This window comes from Phyllopteryx taeniolatus, chromosome 20, assembly GCF_024500385.1.
Source record: "Phyllopteryx taeniolatus isolate TA_2022b chromosome 20, UOR_Ptae_1.2, whole genome shotgun sequence".
In the NCBI taxonomy this organism is placed as follows: Eukaryota; Metazoa; Chordata; class Actinopteri; order Syngnathiformes; family Syngnathidae; genus Phyllopteryx; species Phyllopteryx taeniolatus.
In genome coordinates this window covers 5,282,501-5,306,618 of record NC_084521.1, presented here as the reverse complement: position 1 = coordinate 5,306,618, position 24,118 = coordinate 5,282,501, and the positions used below count along the sequence as shown (strand labels likewise).

Below are 24,118 nucleotides of genomic sequence, written 5' to 3'. Positions count from 1 at the left end.
CCCAGTGAAAGCATGAATAAACACTTCATTGGGTACACCTGCACTAATCCAATGCAGCATCATGGAAACAAAACAAAAAAAATCTTATTTGTATTTATTAAATATTATACATTTCCCCCCTCAATTTAACAGTTATTCATCAAAACACCCCAAGGATCAAGAATGAGAGCACACTTTACACACTGGTCAGCACACTGACATAGTGGTGAGCATCTCTGCCTCTCAGTATTGAGGTTTGTGGTTCTCATCCAATCAGCTGGGATAGGCTCCTGCTCACCCGCCACCCTAATGAGGACACATACCACGGAAATTGATGGACGGACATTATGGGAAACACAGTGAATAGTGGTTAGTATGTCTGCCTCACAGCTAAGAAGTTCTAGATTCAAACCCCATGTTTGCGTGGGTTTTCTCAGGGGACGTCAGCTTCTTCCCACATTTCATACACATGCATGTCAATGGCGAGTACAGATTTCATTACCACCGGGTGGAGCCCTGGCTTTGCCACTACAACAGCGTCAGATACCCGAGTGTGGAAAAAAGCGAGCGCCAGAAAAGACAATGAAAGCATTTTCTCTTACGGAGGCAGCGTTTCATACACTACACTGTGTCTGTGGCACATGGACACGTCACCAAACACTTATCTCCCCCCCCCCCAAATCCACCGCGTTGTCAACTTCACTGAGCAATGCATGTCCCGCTTATCAGAACCTAACGATGTTAGCCAACACTAATACGTGCATTTGAAAAAACTCAATGCAGCTTTTTGACGCATATTTTTCACACTTGATGGGAAGGTAGGCACTCCAGAGACCCAACTATTTGTATATAAGCCATTAAAAAGTCAGTTTTCCAGAGTACATCCCATTCAAATACTTAATATCAATATTGTGGTTGTAGTAGAACCGCATTGAATCACACTGAGATGCTAATATTTTGTCATGTTCACCAAAATTTTAGAAACCGCTCTCAGTATGATGCAGTACTAGACGGCGCTCCAATCAACCACTAATAAACATTACTACTCTCTGAAAGTGCCAATCAAAACTGAGCATTTAAGATGAGATCAGGAGTGGGCAACCAAAGGCCCATGAGAGAATTTCATTCATCCCGTGATGTACTTAAACCCCCAAAACATTCAATGTAATAATTCACAAATCTCATAATCTTTAGTATTTCTTTCTGTTTTCTTGTACAGAAAATATTTTTATATTGTTTTTAATATAATGTGCAATTTTCTCCCTTATTTTTTTTTCAATTTGTAATATTTCCAAGAACAGTGGACGCTAATGCAGTAAACGAGACGCAAAATAGATCGTTGTTATTAGATCATGAAAATGCACAACTGTGACTAACATGGATTGCTTCGTTTATAAGAGATGATGTTCTTTTGCTCTGATGCTTAGTCTTGAGGGTTTGGTGTTGGTCCTGCCTGATTTCACTGATTAGTTCTTTTAACCTGTGGAGCATCTTTAAAAGGAAAAGCTAGCGACTGAGGGGAGGCAATTTTTACATCCGCAAATGGAATCCAGGCAGAAACTCTCCTTGGATGGACTAACAATATTAATGGATGAGAGACGTTTGGGTTTCGCTCAATTTGAATACCGATTACCATAGAAACTTATATAATCAAAATGTTATTCATTGTAAATCACAGTTAGAAAATCTCAATGAAAACAGCATAGGCCTCATCATTTGGAACACAGTGTTGTACGTTTGGGTTCAGGGGAGACCATTCGGTTGCCCATGCCTCATAAATAGGAACCAATATGGATTCGAAGTAACGTCGCCTTCGATTGATGTTCTCGCCCATGTGTGAGGACGCAAAGATGATAGACGGAGAGAGGTAAAAGGTCGCAGTCCACCGTTAAGTGTCTCGCGCCGCCCCATTGAGCACAGTCCGGCGAGGCGCCAATTACATGTTAATGAGCAACAGGCCAGCTGGTCCATGCTGCGGTAAAGAATGTCACGCTCGAACAAGGGTGGACAAAGTATGGCCCGGGCGCTAAATATAGCCCACCAAGCATCGTGTAATATTCAGTGCATTAATTTAGCTGTTTTATTCTAAATTAATTCAAATCTATTTCAAGTTTACAGTTTATTTATTTTAATTCATTTACAAGTCACTATCACAATAAAGTGCTTTTAAGGGGCGTGGCCTAGTGAGCGCAGTCAGGACCTGATGACTGGTTGGCTGGTTAGTCTGCGAGTGAGCATCAGTTGTGAGTTGTTTTCTATAGCACCTCTCTGTGACTGTTTTCATTTAGTGCATGCGTTTTGACTGTTTGTCCCGTTCAATAGACAGGTGAAAGTGCATCAGCGATTGTGGCTCTCCTTGCTCACATGTGAGGGCATTAATTTCACAGACAAGCTGGGCAAGACGCTCGCCCACGCCTACCAATAGAAAAACGTACTTGACGTCATTGGAGCAAACGGTTGGATTCCAGTTGACGAATATAATTGTGCGCAGCAGTGAATGAGTTAATTATAACAAAATTACATTATTGTATCACACTGGCATCCCATTGGCTTCAATGATAGAGAGAGCTGCACTGACAGTGTGCAGAGTTTTATTGGGCCCACAAGGGTGAAATATATGATTTTTTATTTTATTTTTTTTTTAAAAAAGGCACAGGAACTCTATAGACTTGTGTCATTAAAAAGGAAGGAAGAGGAGGAGGAGCAGTAGTAGAAGTGAGTGACCCACCTAATACTGAAACACAACTTAATATGTAGAGGAAATACAGATATAGAAGTTCAAAGGTCATTTTTGGCAGAAGCAACGTGCCTTGTTTGGTAGTAAACAGTCCTTCAACGCTAAGCCCCTTGGCCCACGCCACTGCCCGGGTACCTTTTAATCACACCATGGTGGTCAACTTGTCTATGAGGTCGTCGATAGTGTAGACCATGAGCTTGATGTCGTCCTTCTCCGACATGCGGTGCTGGCCGTGGCGCCGCAGGATGACGTCCACGTCGGCGCTGAGCACGCGCTCGGCCACCTGCATGGAGATGTGCCACGGCACGTCCTCGTCCTTCAGGCCGTGGATGAGGCGCACGGGGCACGTGACCGGGAGGGGGCTGTGCAGCACGCAGTGGTTCTCTGCTTCGCGCAAGAAGTCCATGCTAAACTTGTATAGGCCCTCCTCAGAGTGCTTGGTCGGTACTGTCCACTCGCCCTTCTCCTGGAACTGCATCTTCATCTACGTGGCACAACACGGTCGAGTCTCAGACAAAGGCATCAAAATGGTGGCAGTTCTCCTAACAATGTACTTAAAAGGTACATTCCAGTAGTGCCTACTGTGAATTTTTGTTGAGAAAGGTATTAACATGACTTTAATTAGGATATGAGCTGTGCCGTGATATGTCAAATTCATGTTTGAACTTAATGCACGGCCGCAAGACTATGCCTACATGGGAGTTCTAGTCCATACAAAAGTTAATGTTTGTTTATAAGGTATAAACAGAACTATAATTGCGATGTGAGCTGTACTATGATGAGTCTAGTCAGATTTGCACTTGCTGCACAGCTGTAAGAGCATTCCAAATTTTAATTTTTTCCGTTATATTTTCTTAGATTTCTTTTTTTAAAATACAGTTCTAGTCCACACCTCGTCATTTTCTGTGGAGAAAAATGGAACTGTCTTTTAGAGGTACAGTGTCTAGGCCAATATTTGAGGCTAGTCAGTATGTAAAAAAAGGTCCCACCTCCAGCGGAAGAGAGTTGAACGAGGTGACAATATGGTCGGCGGCAGTGGAGATGCCCACCAGGGCGGCCGTCTTCTCCGGACGCGCGATGGCCGCCAGCAGCATGAGCCAGCCTCCAATACTAGAACCCACGAGTATCTACCAAGAAATAAAAGCACGGCTGAATGCAAAATGCTAGAACCTAATACATACATCTAATGGCGCGTCCTTAGAATGTACAGTAAATCCATCCATCCATTTTCTGAGCCGCTTCTCCTCACTAGGGTCGCGGGCGTGCTGGAGCCTATCCCAGCTGTCATCGGGCTGGAGGCGGGGTACACCCTGAACTGGTTGCCAGCCAATCACAGGGCACATAGAAACAAACAACCATTCACACTCACAGTCATGCCTCAGGGCAATTTAGAGTCTCCAATTAATACATGTTTTTGAGATGTGGGAGGAAACCGGAGTGCCCGGAGAAAACCCACGCAGGCGGGGCTGGGGATTGAACCCGGGTCCTCAGAACTGTGAGGCTGACGCTCTAACCAGCCGGCCACCGTGCCGCCCTACAGTACATCTACAAGTTCAGTATGTTACAATGTGGTAACACAGTGACACCTTGTGGCCAGACGGTGAACCTCACAAAGAAATGTTGAGGTTGCATTTAAATGAAAACCCGGTCTTCGAATAGACATTATCGCCAGCAAATACATGGAAAGATTGTATTTCCAGCATGCATGTGCATTATTATAGAGTTAAACACTGTACTGACAGTGTTCTGAGCATTTTGATTTTAGAGACTAAGAATGTGAATGAGGTGGCCATTTTGTCTAATAGGGGCGAAGGCCTTTATTGTACAAGAAGTACATATCACACTGGTAGACCTTCGCATTAATTGTGAGAGGCTGGGTACACCCTGGACTTGTCGCCAGTCAATCACATGACATACAGTACAGACAAGCTATCATTCACACTCGCATTCACACTCCTAGACAATTTAGAGTCTTCTAGCATTTTAGAATGTGGGAGAAAGCAAGTTTTCCATGATGATGTGTGGGCTTTGTCACATTTTAAAAATCAGTTAAGATGTTCAAAACCACTATGTGTGGACCCTACTTTCAGGATGTAACTCGTTTACCTGTGGGCCCTCTGCTACTTCATCCAGCATATAAAGGACATCTTTTTTCCACGTTCCAATAGTGCCTTCTGCGAGGATCCCTTCTGAGGCCCCGTGTCCTGTGTAGTCAAACCTATGTGAGCACAAACAGGCAAAATGTCAACAAACAAACCAAAATGTTCACCTAGCTATACCAGTGATGTGTAGCGAAAGGCAGAACAATTAAATTAAAAACTTTGATTCGATTGAACATTTTTGTGTTTAAATATACCATGTTTGACTGTTTTTGTTTTGTTTTATGTGTTAGTAAACTTTAAGTGGGCGTGACAAGCTTGAAGCAAGCACGCGTAGGCTCTTAGCTGGAGTCTTTTCGTTTCCTCTCAGTGATGTTATTCGATAGTCTCCCATTTCTTGACAATGTAAGGGTGAGAACAGGCGCTAAAGAATACTTTAAAGACTGTGTTTTAATAAGTTTAAGTGTGTTTTAATTAGTTTAAATTTGTTAAAGTGTGAGGGAGGGGGAAAACGCAAAAATAAAACTAGACGGGCTCTCGTGATTTTTTCAACTATTGCGGATGGGTCTGCAACCCTTCAAAAAAATGAGTTAATTTCATACCATCCAAGCATTCTGTCTGATGGCTTACCTGAGATACGAGTGCCCGAGTGACCGGCAGAATTCTTCCAACGCCTCTGCTTTCTGTCCATTCATGTTGGACCCGTAGCCCGGTAGGAAGACCACGCCTGGACTCTTGCCCTTCACCCTCCTGTAGGCCAGCGTGGGAAGATCCGGCCTGGTGGCGTACTGGACTGTAGACTTGTGTCTCCGGTCTCCTGGTGGTCACACACGTGTTAGTATTGCATGTTATGTAAATGTCAACTACTCATGGCTTCACCACTGGACTATCTATTGGTACGGGGTGGCTAGCATGTTTAGGGCGAGCCAAACACAGGAAGAAGGCATGTTCAATGCGAAATATACTCAAATGATGTCTAATTGTAATGAGGTTAAATCAGTGACAAGCGCACAATGTACAGGCCTACATTATTTTTAAAACGACGCAATCCATCAAAGCCACACCCCCCTTGTGTACATTCCAATAACCTCCCGAGCGAACACAGGCCGTGTTTATCACGGCGAGTCGACAATTTCAGGACCGGACAAACCTTTCGAGTGTGTGGCCGAGGATGCGTCGAGGCCTCCATGGCTTAAAAAGCGTGAAAGCCCTCTGCGACAAGACCTCAACGCGAGTCCTGCCATACTGGAGCGCGAGCCACCGATGGGGAAGTCTCGCGAGAAGTAGCCCCGGTCTCGTTAATCTTTTGTAGTTCACACGGAGCAGCATCGACATCAAAGATACATAGAAATCGCGTTGAGCCCGTTGGCCTGTTGGTACGATAGGTAAGCGCGTCCGCCATATTGAATGTGTCCGCTCTCCCAGTGAACGAATCAATTCAAATCAATGGCAGAAGTGGCAGAAGTATTCACATGCTACAGCAGAAGTCGATACTTGTGTAAAAAAAGACTAATTGACTTAACTAAAAGTAAAAAAAAAAAAAGTACAAACTGAAACGTACCATGCAAATTTGTGAATTCAGTGATTTGTTTCCAAATACTGTAATGCCCTTGCATGTGGTCGAGGATAACACAGTCACTTTATTACCACCAGTGGGAACAGAATACACATTCATAAAAGAGTTGCTATCAGCTACAACTCACTCACTCCACACAGACTCCCTGACTTCAGCCAAGCTTAAAATGTCTTCCATCTGAAATGTTTCTTTGTTCCTTATTTGCGCTTTCATCTTTGATAAAGTCACAACTGCCAATTACCAGGCCCACTCTTAATGACCCACACTCAGAGCGGAGATATTACAATATATTAAACTGTACATCTTTGAAGATAATTGTTCAAAACGTGTGCAAAGACTGAGAATGATGTACTAAATTGTGGTGATATGGTATCGAACTAACAACATGACAAGATTTGTCAAAATTATGTGTCTGGTTGAAATGGCCACTTTAACCTGAGTACAACGCACCAATAATTTTGAAACTCCGAAGCGTTCCATCACAATTGAGTTTTTTGCCTTTTTGGGGAACATTTTGTGTGTTATCACCTATAGAAAACATGTTTTAAAAAACAAACAAAAAACCCAGCTTCAAATTAAAGTAAAACAGTTAAACTTTATTTCTTAACATATCTCCTCCACCCTTTTGTTTCATCTGTTACTCAGAGAACTCTTTAGCTCCAGCTAACACGTTTCAGTTAAAAATATCTGCCAATAAGTTCCTACAGGCTGAAATTACTGTGACCAGAACCCATATTTAAACCCATAACCTCAAAAGTATAAGGTGGATGTGCTAAACAATTGTGAAATTATTTTTCTTATATATTCCCTCATATTTAAAAGCCAGTTTGCCTGTTCGGTTCAGTAATACTTGATATTTTTTTGTAGTCACAGCTAAGTTGGTTAACTGAGATATATTCAAACTACATTACACAAATGTGTTATCTAAATGTGGGTAAAAAGACAAGGCTAAGCTCATAAATACACGACTGTTAGCTGAAAACAGGGTTAGCCAAACGACGACGGAGGGGAGAAAAAAAATGGTGTTAAAATGGCGACAGTACGATAATATGAAGAAAGTCGCTGGGCCCTTGGTGAGTTTGTGACTGTCATGTGAAGTGTCACAGTGGAACATGACTCAGAGCGTCACAGGCGGAAGGTCACCGAGCAGAGGAACGGAGCGGAAGCGGGACTCGGGGGGTGGGGGAAGCCAGTCCGCCATTGTGGAAGATGGCAGGGGGGGGGGGGGGGTATTCCCGTAAAACGCTCATCACTTTCCCGTTGACTCACTCCTCTCAGCTCGGTCCCATAACCACCTCGTTCAGAGGCGAGTTTATTTGTCGATAAAGGGCGCCGTTGTCGTCGTGTGGTCCCGGGGAGGCTACTCCGCCGCCTGAACGATCGGATCGGACAGCCGGAGAGCCGAGGCGGGCGGGAGGGAGGGAGAGAGAGAGAGAGAGCGGCGGCGGAGGAGGAGGAGGAGGAAGAGTGCACACAGGCGGACGGGCAGTGTGTTGAGCACTGAGCAGCCATCGGCCCCGCTTCCTGGAGGATGTCTGCGACCACAGTGGACCACCAGCAGGTCGGTTTCGGCCACGCTTAGCTTCGCTTGACGGTGGGGGCTTGGTTGGTAGAGGCTGGCTGGCTTGGAAAGTTTGTCGACAGCAGTTAAGGATCCCAGTGGGGATGCCACATCAGAAAAGCTTTGATATCTTGATAGCTGTTTAGCCGCCCGGAAACGCAGGCAGGCCGACCCGAGTGCACTGTGGAGCCGGTTGAAGCCGGTCGGGGATGCGGTACCTTTTAGCAGGATGCCGCGGCGTTTGACATCCGCTTGTTAATAAGAACCAAGCAGCCTGCAAGCTGCAGCTAGCCCGCTGTCATGTTCATGCACTAAAACACAGCATAATTTATGTGCTAATGCAGTGATTCCCAACCAGTGAGCCATGAGAGATCATCAGGTGTGTTTCGAGAACTCACCCAATTTCACTTAATTGGTCGTTTGTCATCATTATTTTCATTACAAATAATGCATCTTTGTTCAACTGTCTATGCCAGTAACATATTGTGACAGGCAGAACGATTAAACGCTCTTCCACTAGATGGCAGAGAGTATATAAATCAACCTGTGCATTCACCTTAAAAAAAAAAAAAAAAAAAAAAAAAAAACTTGTTCAGCGGTATTGCCTAATGTCTGATATGTGCCTTGGCTCAATGAATGTTGTGGAAACACTGTGCTAATGCAATATTTTTCACCATTCCAGAGACCTAAAGGACAGGGAAATAAAGGTAAGCTGTAGAACTACATTCTGTAAAAAAAAAAAAAAAAAAAAAAAAAAAAAAACAACACTCATTTTACAGCTTCCACTCCGGCACGGATATTACCGGAAATGAAATATTTATGTATATAATAGTCTACCCCGCAGTGATCTAATGTTCTCTTCTTTTGCATGTAGTGCAAAACGGATCAATGCATCAAAAGGACAGAGTGAACGATGATGACTTTGAGCCTTACATAAGCAGCCAGACAAATCAGGTAATATGGCATAATTTAAGAGTCGCGGGCATGCACTGTGCACTAGCTTTGTAGAATCGGTCAGTGGAAAGCATAACCTGGTGCCATTAAAAAGTGACATCATATTTGCAAAAGACTTACTTTGTTCCATTAGTGATTCAATACCACTGTGCCGAAGTTGGCCATGGGCGATCAAGATGTGTCGCGGGAAATTATCCACTTTCACTGCATAGCTCTGAAAATTATTTATTCACTAGAAATAATGTCGTGTTTATCTATCGACATGCGAAACATAGTGACAGGCAGAACAAAGAAATGTTCTTCCATTAGATTGCAGAAGGTATGTAATTAACCCGGGTACTCTCTTTTTGTGACATTTTTGTCCGGTGGGGTGCTGGGATATTTTGTTCTGATGTAAAATACAGTGGTACCTTACAAGTGACCCAACAAACACTGATACCTTGTTATACAAGTGGCTCAACTTATGAGTTTTTTTTAGTTGCGAGCTTTTGCTTGTTTGATTTATGTATTGTCTTTGGCTTGGTGTTGTGAGCCAAAATTTTACTTGCAAGCACGCTTCAGAAAAGCCCCTGTTTGAAGGAAGTATAAAAAAAAATTAAAAAAAGGAGAGCCACACATACAGGAAGTGACTTTCGGCTTTTCCCTGTTGCCACAGCGAGTCACTCGCATTATTTGTTTGGCAGTTTTTATTGCTGTTTTATTAAATGGGACAAGCAGTCAAACACAAAAATACCAAATGAGAACACAAGGAGCATGCACCAGACGTTAGTTCAGTCAATAACTATCCATTGAATCTGCCGGTGCTGAACCATGAGTATGCGGGGGTCCACTGTACATTATTTCCCTACGCAGGCAGACGCTCTAACCAGTCGTCCACCGTGCCGCTCAGTCAATGACTAAATTGAAATGAAAAAAAAGGAGAGCTACAGTTTCAGAAAAATTGTCATTTAAAATATTTTTTTTTTTTAATGAGACAAGACAAACACATCAGATGCGATGCGCAAAAATATCGAATTTCACTTAAATGGTCTGAAAATTATTTATCCACTACAACTAATGTACAGTCGGCACGGCGGCCGACTGGTTAGCACCTGCCTCACAGTTCTGGGGACCGGGGTTCAAATCCCGGCCCCGCCTGTGTGGAGTTTGCATGTTCTTGCCGTGCCTGCGTGGGTTTTCTCCGGGCACTCCGGTTTCCTCCCACATCCCAAAAACATGCGTGGTAGGTTGATTGAAGACTCTAAATTGCCCGTAGGTGTAAATGTGAGTGCGAATGGTTGTTTGTTTCTATCTGCCCTTCAAATGGCTGCCGACCAGTTCAGGGTGTACCCCGCCTCCTGCCCGATGATAGCTGGGATAGGCTCCAGCAGCCCGCGACCCTAGTGAGGATAAGCGGTAAAGAAAATGGATGGGTGGAAATAATCTACAGTGGACCCCCGCATACTCATGGTTCAGCACCGGCGGATTCACCTATTAGCAGATTTTTTTTCAAAAATGTTTCCAATTCCTTTTCTTTTTTGAGGGAAACACCCTTCAAAGTGCTTATCGGTGATATAGCCCCACGTATTAACGATTTTTTTGGGGGGTTGAAAAACAAACTTTTTTTTCAAGTCAATTATCCGCGGTTTTTCGCTATCCACAGTCAAGCCTGGTCCCAATCCCCTGCGAATAACACTGGTCCACTGTATATTTTTTTATCAATCCGTACCAACAATATATACTGGAGAGGCAGAACAATGAAATTAACTAACTTTAATCAGCTGACTTCATTACACACTTGAACAACAACAAAAGGAGTCTTGTTCAGTGATTACGGCGTTAAGATTTTTTATTTTTATTTTTTAAATGTAAAATATGCGCCTTGGCTTGATAAAGGTCGGGAAACACTGTATTAATCGGTGGCAATTTCTTCACCACATAGGGTAACAGCTACCCACCAATGTCTGATCCCTACATGCCCAGTTACTATGCGCCGTCTATTGGATTCCCGTACTCTCTGGGAGAGGCCGCCTGGTCCACTGCAGGGGACACGCCTATGCCCTACCTGACCACCTACGGACAGATGAGCAATGGCGAGCCGCACTTCATCCCCGACGGTGTGTTCAGCCAGCCCGGTGCCTTGGGGAACACGCCTCCCTTTCTGGGGCAGCACGGTTTCAACTTCTTCCCCGGCAACGCTGACTTTTCCACCTGGGGTACCAGCGTGTCCCAGGGTCAGTCCACGCAGACGTCCGTCTACAGTAACAGCTACGGCTACGCGCCCAGCTCGCTGGGCCGGGCCATCGCCGACGGACAGGCCGGCTTCGGGAGCGACACACAGCTCAGTAAGATGCCGGTGTTGAACAGCATCGAGCAGAGCATGGCGGGGCTCAAACTGGGTACGGACATGGTTGCGGCCGTCACTAAAACTGTGGGCGCGCCCTTAGGGGGCACCGTGGGAATGAGCAGCATGGCAGCAAATAACCTTCCGCCTTCCGTGAGCTCGTCCGCAGGTAAACCGGCCTCGTGGGCAGCCATCGCCAAGAAGCCGGCCAAGCCACTACTCAAGGCTCAGCCCAAAGCCACCATGGGGATATTGGGCGCCGCGATTCCTCCGCCGCCCATAAAGCACAACATGAACATTGGTACCTGGGATGATAAGGGTGGGCTGAACAAGCCGCCATTAGCTCAGACGATGATGCCTACGCCACCTCTGGTACAGCAGCCTCTTCTCGCTCAGCCCCCGGCCTTACTGCAGAACCCTTTGTCCCATCAGCCTCAGCCTCAGCACCAGCACCAGCACCAGCCCTTCCACCTCCAATCCCTCCAGTCCCCACAACACCCTCAGTCCCTCCCGCCCGGCCCCCTGCACCTTTCCTCTCACCACGGCCCCCCGCAAGCCCTCCATCAGCATCAACCCCAGCAGCCCGGCCCGCCGCCCAACCGCTGGGTGGCTCCCAGGAACCGGGTCGACGGCTTCGGCATGGGTGTCGGCATCCCGCCGCATGCCTCGCTGTGCTTGGGCGAAGTGCACCCCGTGCTGGAGAAACTGCGCGCTCTCAACAACTACAACCCCAAAGAGTTTGACTGGAACTTGAAAAACGGACGCGTTTTCATCATCAAAAGCTATTCGGAAGACGACATCCACCGCTCCATCAAGTACTCCATCTGGTGTAGCACAGAACACGGCAACAAGCGTCTGGACGGGGCCTACCGCTCGCTGGGCGGCAAGGGGCCCTTGTATCTGCTGTTCAGCGTCAACGGCAGCGGGCACTTCTGTGGCGTGGCCGAGATGCGCTCGCCGGTGGACTACAACGCCTACGCCGGTGTCTGGTCTCAGGATAAGTGGAAGGGCAAGTTCGAGGTGAAGTGGGCTTTCATCAAGGACGTGCCCAACAACCAGCTGCGACACATCCGACTGGAGAACAACGACAACAAGCCTGTGACCAACTCCAGGGACACTCAGGAGGTGCCCCTAGAGAAGGCCAAGCAAGTGCTTAAAATTATCGCTACTTACAAGCATACCACCTCAATATTTGATGACTTTGCACATTATGAGAAACGCCAGGAGGAGGAGGAGGCTTTGAGGAAGGTAAGATCAACACAAATGGCAATTCAGTAGGTGTGGCTGTGTGCAATAGGGGTAGATCCTCAGCGCACAATCCCTTCCGGGAGACCCTTAATTTGTTCGGATTTTGACTGGATTCCTGCCATCCCGTAACAGTTTGTTGAGTACCACTTTGGCCTATTTTTTTAGGCCTCCAATGTCAACCAACCCAGGCAATGCAGCTCCGTGCATTCAGATAGCTAGATGCATGGCGACGTTATCGACAATTGCTTCTAACACAAAGGGTTGGCAGTGAGTCTGAGGTGTTAAACGTTCTTCAACAATGGTGGCATTATGCTTTTGATACTTCCTCGGCAGACTGCAAATACTTGGATCAACCCCTCATCGTTGAATCGGTACCTTACAGTACGGGACAAGGACACGCTAAAAACTGGGTTGGTACGACTGTGAAAAACGTCAACTGCGCATCCCTGCATTGGTACCTTATGCCACGTTAGCCACCTGTTAAACAGGTGGCTTAGTATTACCTCGGAAGATGGCAAATTAGTGGGTGCACTTCAGCCCCTCACCTCTGCATCGGTATCTTATACACAGACAGTGAATTCGTAAAAAATCTCGGAATACAGCCAATTCTTGGTTCGACGTCACCTCCTCATCCATTTTGCAAAAGGTTATGGACACCAAGAAAATGAAAATAACACTACAAAATATGGACTGTGAGGCTGATGACTGATGGTTTGGTCCAAGCTTCCTCTGTTTTTCAGACCACACACTGCCAATTTCAGAGTGGTTAAACATCTGAACCATTTGAGTTTTGAGTCCACTGTAGCTGGTTTGAGTGTACGTGACACACTCAGTGGGAGCACTTTCCTAAAACACGCACAGATTCTATCTTTTCACTGAGTCACTGCTTTAAAAATCAGCGGATCCACCTGCTCAGTCTGGTATAAATGGAATTTCCCGACAAGTCATCCTTGCTGTCGAGTGGCGTCAAAAGAAAGCCTGATTCATCGACGGCCATCTCGCGAGTGCGATGAGCTCCCCGAGAGGGGAGGGATACCCGACGAGGGGGCCCTGAAATAGCCCACATTCCGGGCATTCCCTGTTTGGAGACAAAGGCAGATGCAGGCCATCCACTCCCTTTGGACTTTTAAGTTTGTAGCGGTAACCTAACTCGGTGGTGCTCCCATTCCCAATTTTCAGGCTAGAGGCGAGACGTGACCAGAGTGTGAAGTTTTACACTCGGGACTCACTGCCCACGCCGCTTTGTGTTGACTGCAATTGTGATGGACATTACCATTCATCTATTAACCTGACAGGGTTAGCCGGAGCAGTTGAACACTGCTTTCTCAGGGTTCAGTATGTAAGGTATAGGCGATTAAATCCCTGCTGTAATGTTATGCCTCTCATGCGCCAATTTACCGGGATGCAGTGTGCAAGCAGCTTGTGCCTTTCACACCCAGAACCCAGTGAAATAGGACATGGCACGCCCCCCCCCCCCCTAATTAGATGAGTGACAATTGCTTTCAACGCAACAGGGCGGGAGAAGAGAATCTCTGGTGTTTAAACCTCACACCCAAGTCCGAGCTTTCTGCTAGTTCCTTTCACGCAGCCTCCGTTGTTCCGTTCATATGACCCAAGAACTCGTCAAATTCGCGGCTCGACTTCCACACCTCGTTCCGTGTTGCTGCTGTTCACACCTGACAGTGACAAAATGCAAAAAATCCCCGTATTTAAAATAGGCAATGAAAAACGGAAGGGTCACAACAGTAAAGGCGGAACACAGCGCACTGTATGTCCACTGCACTATAGCTACAACACACTCCTTATAACATGGGTCCATATAGTCACTTGGTACATGTAGTACAATAATAAAAGCGCACATGCTGCTGTTCTCATAAGAGACATTGAGTATATTAATAGTAATGATGCCCACAGTGATGAGCGAGGTCAGCACACAAAGGTTTCATTCAGCAACTAGTTCCTTTTAGAAGCGTCACCACAGCAACCGATTGTTGATTTGATTCAGAGGCAGTTTAGTAGCATTATGTAAAAAAATAAAAAATATGGACATATCTTCATGATCATTATGAAAGTAATAAGAGTAAAAGCTCTAAAGTCTGTTACAGGACATTGGTCGACCTCAAATTAGTATGGATTTTGATAGAAAGGATCTATTCTTGAGTCATACCAGCGTACAAACCGGAAACGCTTAAACCTGCCTAACAGTGTTACAAGAGCAAGTAGAAGCACATCAAAACAACAACGCACCCTGTGACTGTGCTTGTTAGTCCCTGGAAAGTGAAAATAAATGTCTTCTGAACTTGATACACCACTGAGAGGAGAGTTGTTATCAACCCTGCCAAAAAAAAACAAAATAAATCGCCAATTATATAAAATGAGGCTTTGAAATTGTGAAAGATTAAGCCATTCTCTCTGCTCTCAAAAGGCTGTGCTGAAACCACACCACGCTCAACTATCAAATACCTCTACTACGATCTGGAAAAAATGGATGCTACGTGGTCTCGCATCTTGTGTCTACACATAACTACGTTTGATACGTTATATCTTGCTTAATCTGCCTCGGGTGGCTGAAATTGATCCCACTTGGACTTTTAAAAGGCGCGACAACAAGGTGCTCGAAAGCAGCCACGGCACCTGACAACGCAACACAACATTTGTTGTAAGCTGCTCCGATGGAATCAAAACGGGCCCGCAGCGGTTTGTGTTCCTTGTTGTGTCGACACCTTCCAATTATGTCTTCTCTCTCTTGTTGGCAGGAACGCAGTCGAAATAAACAGTAACCCTCAAGCAAACGAGACGTGCGACACTAATGATGTATGACCTTAAAAACAACAACAAAAGTTGCTTAACCACGAGGAGGACAAGAAACGTATCATCGCAACACCTGATGTGTGTATTTCTATTTCAAAGTCACCTGCTTTGAAAAAGCACTTTCATCCCCGTCACTGTTTTAACTTTGTTTGCAACTAACTGACTAATCAGCTCAGTCGCCATGTTTTTATTTTTATTTGTAATCATTTTAGCCTCTCGTTAGGAATCAGTATTCAGGTGAGTTAATTAGGGAAGCACAATCATGTCAATAAGAGGATATATTAACCCGCATACCAAAAGAATGCGACGACAGGCTCATCTTTGTTTTTGTTTTTTTTCTCTCGCTCTTGTGATTCTTAAGTGCTTTTTGTCTTCAGAGAATGTGACCGACTCACTAGCGACTATTAAAAAAAAGAAAAGGAAAAAAAAGAGCCGTGTTTAGCGAAAAAAAAACAACTTGTGTTTGTCTTTATTTGGACAAAGTTGAATGAATTGAGGCGGCACGGTGGCCGACTGGTTAGAGCGTCAGCCTCACAGTTCTGAGGACCCTGGGTTCAATCCCCGGCCCCGCCTGTGTGGAGTTTGCATGTTCTCCCCGTGCCTGCGTGGGTTTTCTCCGGGCACTCCGGTTTCCTCCCACATCCCAAAAACATGCATTAATTGGAGACTCTAAATTGCCCCTTAGGCATGACTGTGAGTGCGAATGGTTGTTTGTTTCTATGTGCCCTGCGATTGGCTGGCAACCAGTTCAGGGTGTACCCCGCCTCCTGCCCGATGACAGCTGGCATAGGCTCCAGCACGCCCGCGACCCTAGTGAGGAGAAGCGGCTCAGAAAATGGAAGGATGGATGGATGAATGAATTGACAATCATGCTACAACACAGGGTTATAAAAAGCTACCTTTATTATTTTTGCTCAGATTAAGTAGCAATTACGCGGCACGGTGGCCGACTGGTTAGAGCGTCAGCCTCACAGTTCTGAGGTGCGGGGTTCAATCCCCGTCCCCGCCTGTGTGGAGTTTGCATGTTCTCCCCGTGCCTGCGTGGGTTTTCTCCGGGCACTCCGGTTTCCTCCCACATCCCAAAAACATGCATTAATTGGAGACTCTAAATTGCCCGTAGGCATGACTGTGAGTGCGAATGGTTGTTTGTTTCTATGTGTCCTGCGATTGGCTGGCAACCAGTTCAGGGTGTACCCCGCCCCTTGCCCGATGACAGCTGGGATAGGCTCCAGCACCCCCGCGACCCTAGTGAGGAGAAGCGGCTCAGAAAATGGATGGAAGTAGCAATTACAATTTTGTCAAATTGAAAGCCACGAATGACGAACGACAGCTGCTGGCATTATCCGCCTCAGCTATTTTTTTGAAACACTTAATTAGTGAAAATTGTTACCACAATTGAAATGTCTTAGAATGACAAATAATACTAAAAATAATAATCATTGTGTTTTTTTTTAAACCCATCCATTTAAAGCCTAATGGAAAGACCATTGTGCTAAAATTGTTGAAAAAAGTTAAACAAAATAGCTATCCTCAAAACTGAAATTATATTAATTGTCACTTGTATTAAATAAAGTATTTGTTCTTAATCGGCACAATCCAATTGCATAATAATAATAAAATAAAATCACATGAGTGAATATGTATATACAGTATATTTTATTTGCTTTTTTTGCATCAAATAGTTTAGATTTGTGTACATTTATACATGTACAGTATATCCATTATATTTTCCATTCCATTTTATAGTCCTTAAAGAAAATCTAATTAAATCAAAATGCGTATTTTGTTCTATTTTACATTTTATTGTATGTAATGAAAAAATGGCCCACATTGTTTTTTTAATCTAATTGCATCTAAATTTTTTTGGGTGTATTTGTATTCTATTTTACATTTTTTATTGTATTAAGTGAATCTAAATATTTTATGTTTAACAATCCAATGAAAATATTACACATATACTGAACAAAAATATAAAAGCAACACCTGATTTAGCTACCATTTTTTTCCATGACCTAAATAAAGAGTGTTGTACACGTGAGCATTTCTCCTTTGCCGAAATAATCAAGATGCTGATTAGCGAGCATGATTATTGCACAGGTGTGCCTTTACACTGGCCACATTAAAAGGCCACTGGAAAAAGCGCAGTTTTTCTACGTCCGTTTATTATTCTATGTAATGTAGTTGTCGTACAATTCAATGATATTTTGCGTTTTTCCAAGTGTAATTTCACTCAACAAACCCCATGTCCCCACTAGAGGACGCCATCCGTCAGCTATTATCTTCCTTCCAATGGCCTCAGTGGTCAAACAAAAAGCCTCTCCAATACGCAGCAAGGCACTCTCCTTCTTGAGCCCTCCAACTTCTCTAGAGCCAATTAACCAGGAGGAGAAGCACTTGTTGTGCCTCCACAGCCCCCCCCCCCCCCAGCTTTATTAATGCCAGCTCACCAAAGCTGTTTAGCGAGCGCGGGAGGAGTGAGAAAATCTCCCATTATGTGCGTCTGGGGGGGGGTGAAGAAAGAGCTGTAATTATAACATGCAGGCTTTTGGATTGGCGACTTGTGTTAACTTGTGCATCGACCAGGTTTTCTCAGGGGAAAGAAAAAACACTTTTGCTTTCGTCTGTGAACACAACAGACACACTTGAGCGGGGAACTTGCTGTTTATTCGCCCAACAGTCACGCTGAGATGCGTGTAAGAAAATTAATTAAAGAACTCTCGTGTTATGTGGCTTTTTACCAACAAGTCACTTATGTGATTTGAACAGGAAAACGCACGCTTTAGCTAAGTAATGGAAACCTTTCCAAGCAATTTTTGGCCATTGCCTCATCATACAAACACATTTAAAAAAAGTAATTGCATATCTGGAATTCCCTCAAGTCCTTTAATTTGAGGTATGACTCAATATGGTTTGTTGAAGATGAAATGTTGTCTTTGTAGTGCATCAAAAACAGCAGTGACCTTTTACAGCAAAAACAACCCAAACCTGTTTATTGGATGAATACCATACAACTGGAAAGCCCTCATTAGGAATTTAATTTGAGGTATGGCTCGATACGGTTTGTTGAAGATAGATTTTTGCCAGAGACCTTTTCAAAGAAAGAAAGAAAAAACAAACCCAAACAAACATGTTTATTGGCTTTATACTCCACATCTGGAAACTCATTAAGGCTCAGTGACATTTTTAAGCAAAAAAATAAACTTTTTGGTGTGATTCCATCATTGTAGAAGCACATATGTGGAAACACATCATTGAGTTCTATAATTTGTGACATGACTCGCTATGGTTTGCTGACAACCGATTTGCACGCTATATTTCCAACTATTGTTGTCCATATAGGTTTTTTCCCCCCTCCAGAATTGTCTCATTTTTTAACATTTTGTGTTGGAGATGGGGGCACTGGAATGGAATAGGATCAGAATCGCCAGAGTTGCGGTTTCCCCCTTTTTTTTTTTTTTTTTTTTTTTTTTTACCCTGACTGGATCAGAACATCCACTTAAGTCCCATTTTGTCACTAATGAAAAAAGGTTAGTCACAGCAATAATAATAATAAAAAGGCAAGACAAGGTTAAACGTGGTGGCTTGGCACTCCCCGCGGTTTCAAGGCGCTAAATTAAGACGTAAAATCGGACGAAATGATCAGCAGGCTTTTTATTTCACGCTCCGGGAAAAAAGGAAAGCAAGAAAGTCTGGTTTTGATTGACAGCTTGGTGCCATTTGTGAGGCTTTCTGTTGCCATGGTTACTTCATTACAAGTGCAAGAGAAGCCGTGCAGCCTTTTTCGCTATGCTACGCACACACAAAAAGATCATTTGTCACCTAATATTTGCTTTAAATGTATCAATGCAAAGCACTGGATTAGGATTTTAGTAATGAATATGTCGTACACGTGTGGCTGTATTTGCACGAAAAAAATTATTCATTTCACACTGCTAATTTGATACAGTGCACGCCGTAACATTTCAACATTGTAAAGCACTTAGAAGCAAAGTTAGGGTTTAAAGAAACTGTAAAAATGCATCCCATTTAACTTTTATGTGCGCCTCCTCACAGTTTCATCGCGTAAAAGCACAATTACGGATTTTTCCACAAATATGGCTGACATACAATCCTTGTGCAGTGACACACTGAGAAAAATCTGCTCACTAGACACTTGACAAATGTAGCCAACATTCATGGTTCGTACAGGGGTAAACTCTTTGGGGAAAAACAAAACAAAACGTACCACTCCACAAATATGGCCACCATTCATGCTTCATGCAGTAACACACTGAAAAAGAAAAAATGTCTCTTAACACTACAAATATGGCTGTCACACACACGAATGACAGCATCACAAAAAACAAACAACAACAACAAAAATCACACAGCGACAAAGAGTGTAGTGACGCAATACAGAAAATGTCCTCCAATAAAACACTCCACAAATATGGCTGACATACATGGTTTGTGCAATGACACTCTTGGAAAAAGTCACTCAGCAACATACTCCACTAATATGGCCGACATACATAATTTGTGCAGGAACTCTACAGAAAAGGTTCTGTAAAAACACACTCCACAAATATGGCCGACATGTGTTGTTCAGTGTCGCACTAAAAGCAGTCTCACGGCCAGCGACAGATTCCACAAATATGGCCGATATATACACATTCTGTAGTAACATACTCCACAAATATTGCCGACATGAATGTCCTGTCCAAAGACACGTGCCACAAAGATGGCCGACATACATACATTAGGCACTTACACAGAGAGAGTCCCGCCGCAACGCACTCCACAAATATGGCCGATATACACAATGATGTATTCCAGAGGGGAAAAAAAAAAAAAAAAAAAAAAAATCACACGCGCCACAAATATGGCCGAAATACAGACCATGCTTACATATATTTCCATTGTTTCAAAGAAGTTATGCTTGTTTATTGCCTTTGTCTTGTTAGCAATTTTTTTTGGACCACGCACACAAAAACATTTTGTTTTCAGTGCGCCTGCTTCAAAAGCGGCCAGAGTGACCTTCTGTGTGAATTGGTGGCCTTTTTTCCCCAGCAAATTTCACACTGCGCTCACAGCGGCGAATTGATTTTCTTGAGCTTTTTCTATAGCGTCTGCAGCCACGCAATCTATAGGTGGTGAACCTGCGCAAGGGCTTTTAGCATTGACTGCTGCCGAATGCTTTGATTCGTACATATTTCCAGTAGCCCACTATGTACTGTACGTGGCACTGAGTGTTTTTATGTGATGCACATTCAAGGCCTTGTGGTCAGAAATGTCTCCTGGCAACAAAGACAAGGAATCAAAGTCATGTAACGTACGGCCCACTCCATTCTTTAAGTATTTATTTAAAATGATCAATAATTCTGTAACATTTATGCATTTATGTAGTTGTTTTTTTTCTATTTGTTCATTAAAATATATATTCCTAAATAAGATGAAAATAAAATGAAAAAATATGATGAATATATTTTTTACATTTACTATTTTTTTTTTTTGTAAATTGTTTTGTTACTTTTTGGAAAATGATACATTTTATATATGCATTTAACATTTCTTAAATTGTGTTAACTTAATTTATTGTAAATGATCAAATGGAAACATGTTAGTAAAATAAACAATTTTTTTTTTTTTAGCTCTAATCCCAACCCATCTGGCCTTTATAAAAATCAAAAGTGGCCCTTACATCCACCCCTGGGGTACACCTTCACTGAACTCTTCATTAGGTACACCTGTGCAATGTAATCCATCCAAACGTGCAGAAATGTAACAGTAGCCACGTTGAGTGAGGCCTGCAGTCACGACTCAGCTTCATTGTGTGTGTGTGTGTGTGCATCCGCTTGTGTAATGTGATGCAGAGCTCCCGTGTCTTCTTCCTCAAGCCTCGCGAAGATGACGGACCATTAGAAAGGTTCTCTGCTGCATGGGCATTTTGTATTGATCACACTGACTTAACCATCATAGCCAGTGATCCCATTACGAAGTGTCGTTGGCCACATGCATGTGCGCGCACACACCCAGACACACACACACACACACACACACAGCTGATGTCAGCATAGTGGCGGGCCAAGCGTCCTAATAACCTAACGTTCCCCTCTGTGCAGTAACACATTCAACAAACATGGCCGACATACGTGCATTGTGCAATGGTGCGCGCCACAAATATGGCATCTTCAAAGTTTTGGATGTGTCGCTACTTTATGATCTAGAGATATTTTATTTAGGAGCAGAGGAACGATACTTGGACTGCGGGCTTATTTTATTATTAGTTAATTTGATTTAGTTCACTTTTATCATTATTATGAATGGTGTCTTGTTTGTATCGAGTCCATAGAATGTTGCAACCACTCACATATAAATGAAACAAAATAAAATAACATGAATTAAAGCAAAGTAAAATAATAGTAATACTTGAATTCAAACATTCATTCATTCATTCATCTTCCATTCCGCTTCTCCTCACTAGGGTTGCGGGTGCTGGAGCCTATCCCAGCTATCATCGGGCGAAAGGCGGGGTACACCCTGAACTGGACGCCAGCCAATCGCAGGGCACATAGAAACAAACAACCATTTGCACACACATTCACAATTTACGGGCAATTTAGAGTCTTCAATTAACCTACCATGCATGTTTTTGGAATGTGGGAGGAAACCGCAGTGCCCGGAGAAAACCCACACAGGCACGGGGAGAACCTGCAAACTCGACACAGGTGGGGCTGGGTTTTGAACCCCAGTCCTCAGAACTGTGAGGCAGATGTGCTAACCAGTCGCCCACCGTGCCGCCTGAATTCAAACAGAAAAATGTAAAATATCAATTTATAAAATGAAAAATAATTATAATAAATGTAAATAAAATAGTAATAAAATAGTTATAAATTCTAAAATAAAAATAAATACTAAATATAAATACAAAAGGAAAAATAATTGTAATAAATTAAAATTAAATAGGATTAAAAATGGTAATACAAATGATAAAATGTACAAATAAAAATACAAAACAATACAGTACGAAAAATACAAACGTACAAATAAATACATTGAAAATAATCGTAATAAAATTAAAATATAAATATTACAAGTATAAATAAAATAGTAATTGAAAATTGCAATTAATATTAAGTGAATAAATACATATATATATATATATATATAATAAAAAATACAACAGGATTAAAAACAAACTAAATTAAAAATATATAGTAATGAGGCTTATTGAGCTATTGAAAAACTTTCAGGTAGGATTAAAATTGAATATATTGTCATATATACTTTAATATATATTTTTAAATAAATTCCCTCGTCTTTATATTACGTTCATGAAGAGACCACTAGATGGAGTTAATGTTCCAAATCTGCCACGCAGCTCGTCTACTTTTGTTTAGATATTTCATACCGTCCGACCTTAAACATTTTTTTTGTTTGGATTTGATAAACTACATATGTTTAAAGCTCATTCGCCATGAAAAAAAAAAATTCACATTTGCTTTGCTTTTGTATGCGTGTGCCATTAAAAACTTTTCACTTTAGGGCACATTAGCGTCCCCACAAAATGGCGCCTTGTGTGGCCCCAAATAATGCACATGCCAGAAACGGCCTCTGCTGACTATTCGACAATGCACAGCAGAGACCTGCACGTGCATGACTGCTGAAAAAAAAATACATGGCCGTCTTAAGTTGGCAAGTCAGCAATTGGACAGGTCTTTCTTTGTAGCAGTGCTATTGATCTCAACGCTTGTCTTCCTTTTTTCTTTACCTCCTCCTCCTCCACCCACGCTCCCCCATGCTTGCTATTCTTCATGTGCACTGTACAACATAGCTCAGGATGCACTGCACACCTCGGCTTCATGCACCAGACGCCTCTTTTTCAGGCTTCATGCTCAGGAAAATAACACACACATACACGGTGTCGAAATAATAATTAGGTGTGACAAAAGGCCACTGACAGCAGATAATAAAAAGTACTCTCTAACAAGATGGAGTCAGGCCACAGTCCAAGCTAAATGCCATTAAATTAACTCTACTGTCACTAGAGCTAAAAAAAAAAAAAAAAAAAAAAAAAAAAAAAAAATCGTGTATATGACGAAACATTCTCTTTTATTGCAAGGCGAGTCAAATTGCAGTGTACTGTAGTTTGAATTATCATTTGGTCATTTATCATCATCTTTGTTGACTATACTTATGTTGCTGTCGAATAAAAAACAAACTTCATATTTTCTGCTTATTTTTAAAAACTGTGAAAAAAATAATTTTTGTGTTGTTCAATAGCTGCACAAAATCTATCCCAAGTAACGTTGGGGCTATATAATAAATAAGGTTTGCATTATAGTGAATTTATTTTTTTTTTTAATTCATGTGATGCACATTCACTACTAGAAAAAAAATACAGGCACGAAATGGACCTGAATTGTATTCTTTTTTTCCCCTCAAACTATTTAGTAATAAAAAAAATGTAAAACAAATGTGATTTAATTCATACATACCTTTATTAGTCGCAGTGATGAACACATTTTAGGTTAGAACAAAATATTAGCCTCAGTGAGAGAAATTAGTAGAATTTCATACAAAAATGAGCAGCAATTAGACTTTTTGGAAAGTCACTTGGAAATAAATGTGTTTTCTAAAACAAACATTATAATATGCACACAATTTTATTTTAATTATATATTTTGATGTTTCAAAAGTATATCATATTTTATATAGAGAAAAATACAGCTTTACTACAGCAAGTCGACCGTGTAGGGGGAGGGATTTTTGTTGTTGTCACTGCATGTGCCAAAAATATCTAATCATTTAGAATGGAGAGCGTAGAATGTCAATACAGAGGAATGACGGC

General features: G+C 42.7%; 2 protein-coding genes across 4 annotated transcripts in view; one reads left to right on the top strand and one right to left on the bottom strand.

The window, feature by feature from the left end:
- Positions 1-78: 78 nt before the first annotated feature.
- abhd10b (abhydrolase domain containing 10, depalmitoylase b) overlaps positions 79-24,118 on the bottom strand; it is a 159,588-nt gene continuing 135,548 nt past the window's right edge. The window contains exons 1-6 of one of the 2 annotated variants that reach the window (XM_061757918.1): positions 5,966-6,144; positions 5,446-5,632; positions 4,823-4,934; positions 3,706-3,843; positions 2,852-3,200; positions 79-285 (exon numbers count right to left, since the gene is read on the bottom strand). In XM_061757918.1, coding sequence (XP_061613902.1) covers positions 2,859-3,200; positions 3,706-3,843; positions 4,823-4,934; positions 5,446-5,632; positions 5,966-6,059 — 873 coding nt within the window. In that variant the 5' untranslated portion in view covers positions 6,060-6,144 and the 3' untranslated portion in view covers positions 79-285; positions 2,852-2,858. Of the gene's footprint in view, positions 286-2,588; positions 3,201-3,705; positions 3,844-4,822; positions 4,935-5,445; positions 5,633-5,965; positions 6,145-24,118 lie in introns of those variants that run through there. The other variant, XM_061757919.1, reaches the window with a different exon arrangement.
- ythdf3 (YTH N6-methyladenosine RNA binding protein F3) lies at positions 7,634-22,433 on the top strand. Of its 2 annotated transcripts, none has more exons than XM_061757907.1 (5): positions 7,634-7,952; positions 8,635-8,659; positions 8,827-8,906; positions 10,828-12,477; positions 15,234-22,433. In XM_061757907.1, the coding sequence occupies exons 1-5, from the start codon at positions 7,923-7,925 to the stop codon at positions 15,255-15,257; spliced, it is 1,809 nt and encodes a 602-aa protein (XP_061613891.1). In that variant the 5' UTR covers positions 7,634-7,922; the 3' UTR covers positions 15,258-22,433. The 2 variants fall into 2 exon arrangements, with proteins under 2 accessions (XP_061613891.1, XP_061613892.1); XM_061757908.1 differs by lacking the exon at positions 7,634-7,952 and adding an exon at positions 7,966-8,331.